The following is a 5,862-nucleotide window of genomic DNA, read 5'->3' on the forward strand; positions in this document are numbered from 1 at the left end:
TGTGGCCCACTGTACATAGCTTCCTGGTACCATACAGTACTCTCTATTTACGGACCTCCCTGTATACATGGCCATGTTGGAGGGTGAGGGTATAATGTATGGTGTACTTACTTATTTATCTACTCATTCATTTATTCATTTGCACTTATCCACATCAGTCTGTTATTTGGGAGTATATTTACGAACAGAATACATTGTTTCAGAATTACAAACTTCTATTTTTTAACTAGGTCTCAAAAAGTCTAATGATCACTAATTAACTGCATACTTAATACTTATAACAAACCCCTTCAATCCCAGGACATTTATTTTACTCTTGCTTACCTTCTAGGGATTTTATTCAGGAGAGAGAGAGAGAGAGAGAGAGAGAGAGAGAGAGAGAGAGAGAGAGAGAGAGAGAAGCAAATCAAAGTGAACTAATCTCTAATCTCTCACCCACACTGTCTCATACTTAGTAGCCAATTGTCTCCTAAGGGTAAAATGGGTATATATAGTCCCATCTATAGGGCGAGAGTAGAGTAGCCTATAGCCGTAGTACTCTAGCCCCAGCAGGAGGCGGTAGTGCTCCGTCAGTAGTCCTACATTCGTGTCTGTGGCGAAGGGGAGGTGCAGGAGGAGTCTAATCTGTAGCCAAAAGAATAACAAAAGCATATCAGATGAGTGGGTGGTTCTTTATTTATTTATTCTGTTATATTTAAGGTAGACGTGTAGAAGCAGAGACACAAGAATAATGAAAACACTTTAGATGAATGGTTTTCTTCTTCTGTGGGGGGGGAGAGGAGGTCATATTTAAGGCACAAGTGTAGGAGATGCCGAGGCACGACAATAATGGAAATACATTAGATGAGGGGATGGTTGTTTTAGGTCATACTTGTGGCTCAAGTATAAGAGAAGCCAAATTTTCAGCCAAGAGAATGACGAAGATACGTCAGATAAGTGGGTGGTTATTTTGGGTCATATTCATGGTAAAAGTCGAGGCATGAAAATAATGGAGATATATCAGATGAAGGGATGGTTATGTTTTGGTCATATTTATGGCAGGAGAGTAGGAGTGGCAGAGGCAGGAAAATGGTGGATGCTGCTATAGGCCTAATAATCGATACTGACTGACTGACTGACTGACTGACAAATTGACTGACTGACAAATTGACTGACTGACTGACTGATTAACTGACTGACTGATTGACTACCTCTCCATACCTGTTTGATGGTGTTATAGGCCTCATAATCCGACTTATACAGGTTCCTCAACAACACCCACTCGCTTCCATTCGCCGTCGTCTTCACGTAGTGGATTGGTCGCCACTGGAAAAAGAAAAAAAAAGGAAAAAAGAAATGAATTCAACACCATTATTTCTTTCACTACAGAGTGTCTGTTAAACCCTGAAAAAGATCCATAACCTCTTTCAGTTCAGGCGATGGTCAAGTGCAGTCTCACTGGAGGGTTGATATGACTAGTAACCAAGGAGACTCATCCCTCCCTCACGACTAAAGCTGACTGAATTTCACATGAACACGACTAAGTACTAACGTTGTGGGTGGCTCAGCTGCGTCAGATGAAAACAACTCGATTCTACAATGATAGTTTAGTCTTGTGTCTAGATTTTATTCAGTTTGATCGTCACTTCCCTAATGGGCCTATTGTGTGTGTGTGTGTGTGTGTGTGTGTGTGTGTGTGTGTGTGTGTGTGTGTGTGTGTGTGTGTGTGTGTGTGTGTGTGTGTGTGTGTGTTAACCCTTACCATATGTGAGAGGAGATTCATGAAATTATCGAGGGTGTAATTGCCACTGCCAGCGGAGTCAGCCAGCTCAAGGGGATAGAGGTAGACGTTGGTGTTGATGCGGGCGAAGCTGTACTCTGTCTGGCTAGTGACGATGTGAACGCGACACCCTCTCTTGCCCAGCTGTGGATGTTGAACAGATGGGTGAATGGGTGGATGGATAGATGGATGGATAATTGCGTTGAGGAGAGGAAGCTGGATTGACAGATGGATGGATGAATGAACAGATGATTGGACTGATGGATAGAAAGATGGATGGATACATGAATTGACGCATGCCTGAAGAGATGGATGGACCTAAACCTACAATGGGTCACAACCTAGACCTACAGGCTACCTACCAATACATATAGGGGACAAAAAAAAAAAGGGAGGGCGGGGCTATTAGAGGACTACAGAAAACAAACAGGGGGCTACAAAAGGCTGCACAGACAGGACTACAGAAGGGAACAAGAGACTCACCGTGCTCTCAAACCTGATATCCTCCCTGTTGACAGCGAAGGAGTAGAGCCGGCAGGAGTCTGGCGTGGAGGGGAGGCGGTCCAGGCATATGTAGGTGCCTTCGTGACCCGACAGCTGTGAAATAAAAACAAGAAAGAAAAAAGAAAAAGATAAAAGACTATTGCGCTGCTACTACTATCACTACTACTATAACAATGATAACAACAACAACAACAATAATAATAATAATAATAATGTAATAGTAATAATAATAATAATAATAATAATAATAATAATAATAAAAATAATAATAATGATAATATATTAGTAAAAATAATAATAATAATAATAATAATAATATAATAATAATAATAACAATAATAATACGTACATACACTCGTATATATAGGTGTATATACATACCCACTTTTCCTTTTTTCTTTAATCCATACACTATTCCCTCTTCCTTCCCATGTCTTCGTATCAGTCTCTCTCCCTCTCCAAATTCCTTCCCTCATCCTTCCTTTCCTCTTCATACTTTCTCCCTCTTCTTTTCTCCTCTCCTCCTGCTCCCCTTTTCCTTTCTCCTCTTCTTTCTCTTCCTCCTTCCTCTCCTCTTCCTCGTCTTTCATCACTTCCTGCTCCACTTAAGCTTCCTTCCCCCACACATAAAAGGACCAGAAACTGTCCACCTACTGCACTCTCTCTCTCTCTCTCTCTCTCTCTCTCTCTCCCCAGCTCGAAAAGCCACTCCCAAACTGACCAAAAATCGTCTGGAGATAGCAAGAATCATATACAAAAGGGGGTAACCCGAATGAAGGGGTTGAGAGAGAGAGAGAGAGAGAGAGAGAGAGAGAGAGAGAGAGAGAGAGAGAGAGAGGAAGAACGACTACCCATGACTCTACCTCTGGGTCTTCCGTCTCCCTCCTTTCCGACCCCTCCACGACCAGGGGGTGGGTGCAGTTGGCGGTGGGGGTCGTGATGAAGTCGTACAGGTCCTCCACTGAGCTGGGTAAGTAGCCGGGTCGTGGGTGGTGGTGGTCGTGATGGTGGTGGTCGTGGTGCCTGGGGATGAAAAAATAGTGTAAAAATAAATCGCTTACGATGAGGTGTTACGAAGCCTCCTCTACCATACTTATTCACAGTTGCCCCAGTCCCGTGTCCCGTACCTAAACAGCCCAACCATCTGTCTCTAATTACGCCAAGCCAGTAATTACCACACGGCTAATGACCAAGTAAGGGCAATTAAGACAGGTAAATGAGGTAACGGAAGAAGACGGGAGGAAGGCGTTGTAGCTGTTGTGGTCGTTAACAGTAAGTAATTAACAGTAGGTAATTAGGGCACTGGGTAATGTATTTTGGTGTGTGTGTGTGTGTGTGTGTGTGTGTGTGTGTGTGTGTGTGTGTGTGTGTGTGTGTGTGTGTGTGTGTGTGTGTGTGTGTGTGTGTGTGTGTGTGTGTGTGTGTGTGTGTGTGTGTGTGTAAAAAATCAAATACTTTCCCACCTGTACACCATTATCGTTGTCATGACGGAATATACCACGAGAACTAAAGTCACTCCCAAGATGATAATTTTTGGACTAATTTCTCTCCCATTTTCTTCATTTCTCTCCCATTTATCTTCGTCTCTCTTCTTCATTAGGATCTCTCTCTCTCTCTCTCTCTCTCTCGGCAAGTTTCCTGTTTTTCTCACCTGGGATGCGATTCCTTTTCCCCGCTTCACTGTGAATCTCTCTCTCTCTCTCTCTCTGATATGTATTTTAGCCTTTTTTTTTTCCCCCCCGTCTCCTTTATATCTCCTACTCGTCTCACTCAGTCTCGTCCAGTATTCTCTCTCTCTCTCTCTCTCTTTCCCTTCTTCTTTCTCCTGACTTTTAATCCTTACTTTCTCTCTCTCACTTTTTCACATAACCACCTCCTTCCTCGCTTTTCTGATTCCCACACCATCCCCCTCTCACTTACACAACGCAACTGCCACATACCTCGTTTATTTTCGCCGCATTTTCCTGATTAGTAAGAGGAAAGGACGGGACAAAAATACCCAAACATACCCACACTCCACATCCTTTGCTGCATACGGTGACCTCTTTTATACTCTGTTCTTGCTTCCAACATACGATATTATTCAGCTTAGGAGTGAATTTTCGAACTGAAGGGGTTAGATATAGCCTTCATTAACCCTTTCATTACTATTGCAGGTCTAGATGGAATAAGTGTAAGAGTCGCAGGAACGAAATGTGGGCAGAGGAAAAAATATGTACAAATTAATGGCCAGCAAGTAACAGCGTTTAAGTACAAGGCTGTTAGGTTCATTTACAACTAAAACCGTCTGGAATTATCTCTACGAGCAACAGCACTAGGGATATTAATAACAACAATAATAACAGACTCAGCAAAAATAAAATAAACAGAGAAGATGAATAAGTATATCATCACCATCCTCATCAATAAAAACCACAACCACAACAACCACAACCACAGCATCAACAGCCACAATCACAACAATCACCACCAAAACAACAACAACAAAGCCAAGCGTCCAGAGAACCATGCAGCTTTACAACGCAGGCTAAAAAAAAAAAAAAACATGATTTATGATTTTAAGTTTTGTCTTCGCATAAACTGGGGAAGGAAAAGTTACTTGAAATTGTAAATACTTTCTTAGTCTCTCTCTCTCTCTCACCTTGTCTCCTCTCACACAGTCTCTCCCTGACCTATCCCTCCCTCCCTCCCTCTCTGATCTTCACTTTTCCCACACCCTCATAATATTCTCCTTGTTCTCTTTCTGGTATCTTTATTCATTCATTCATTCATTCTTTTTCTCCTCCCTCCCTTACTCCGCTCTTCCCCCTCCTCTATATTCCGTTTCCCTCCCCCATTCCTCTTAACTTCCTTCTAACCTTAATAATCTTTCTCAAACATTCTCTCCCGGATCTTTCTATTTCTCTCGTCTTCCTCATTCATCTCTTTTCATTTCCTCCCGTCTCTCTCTCTCTCTCTCTCCTCCCCTTCCCCTCACTTTCTTTTTCTCCCCATCACGTCCCCTTCTTCCTCTTACCCCCTTCTCATGTACTCAACTCCCTCTTACATTTCCTCATCCCAGTGTCTTTCTCTTCTCTCATCCTCTTCATGTTGTCATTCTTTTCTACCTCCTATCCCCACTTTCTTCCTCTTCCTCTCCATTCACTCTTTTTTTTCTACCTCCTCCCCCTCACTTCCTTCTCTCCATTCAATTATTCTTTTCCATCTTCCCCTACTCTCTCTCTTCCTCCTCTCCATTCATTCATGCTTTTCTATCTTCCCCTTCCTCTCTCTCCCTGCTCCCAACCTTCCTCCTCATCCCCCCAATCTGTTACGTAAGGGCCGGCGGAAGGAGACAGACAGAAGGAGGGTGCTTGGGTAAATGTCAGCAAAGATCACCTCAACACCCAGTCTGTAGAAGCCGGTAGAGGTAGTTGACTACGGGCCGTCGATCCGCCTTGATTCCGTCTACCGTAGTCTCACGTCTAGTCCCGTCTCCCTGTGGCTAGATAATTGGTAGACGGGTGCTACTGATGGTGGTAGAGGCGAAGTAAGCAGAAGGGAACAGGTGTAAATGGGTACAAGCATTCCATCCATTTCTCGCCCGTCTATCCTCTTCC

The 5,862-nt window shown here is 43.3% G+C and overlaps 1 protein-coding gene across 1 annotated transcript; it reads right to left on the reverse strand.

Annotated features, from left to right (window-relative positions):
• Window positions 1-423: 423 nt before the first annotated feature.
• Window positions 424-3,749, reverse strand: LOC145413162 (putative methyltransferase-like protein 24). Its single transcript, XM_080282887.1, has 6 exons — window positions 3,727-3,749; window positions 3,127-3,286; window positions 2,243-2,356; window positions 1,742-1,903; window positions 1,201-1,305; window positions 424-624 (listed from the first exon to the last, which is right to left on the reverse strand). The coding sequence occupies exons 1-6, from the start codon at window positions 3,747-3,749 to the stop codon at window positions 424-426; spliced, it is 765 nt and encodes a 254-aa protein (XP_080139013.1).
• Window positions 3,750-5,862: the final 2,113 nt, after the last annotated feature.

This window comes from Coenobita brevimanus, chromosome 95 (assembly GCF_032717465.1).
Source record: "Coenobita brevimanus isolate Jiangsu-jjx chromosome 95, ASM3271746v2, whole genome shotgun sequence".
Taxonomy (NCBI): domain Eukaryota; kingdom Metazoa; phylum Arthropoda; class Malacostraca; order Decapoda; family Coenobitidae; genus Coenobita; species Coenobita brevimanus.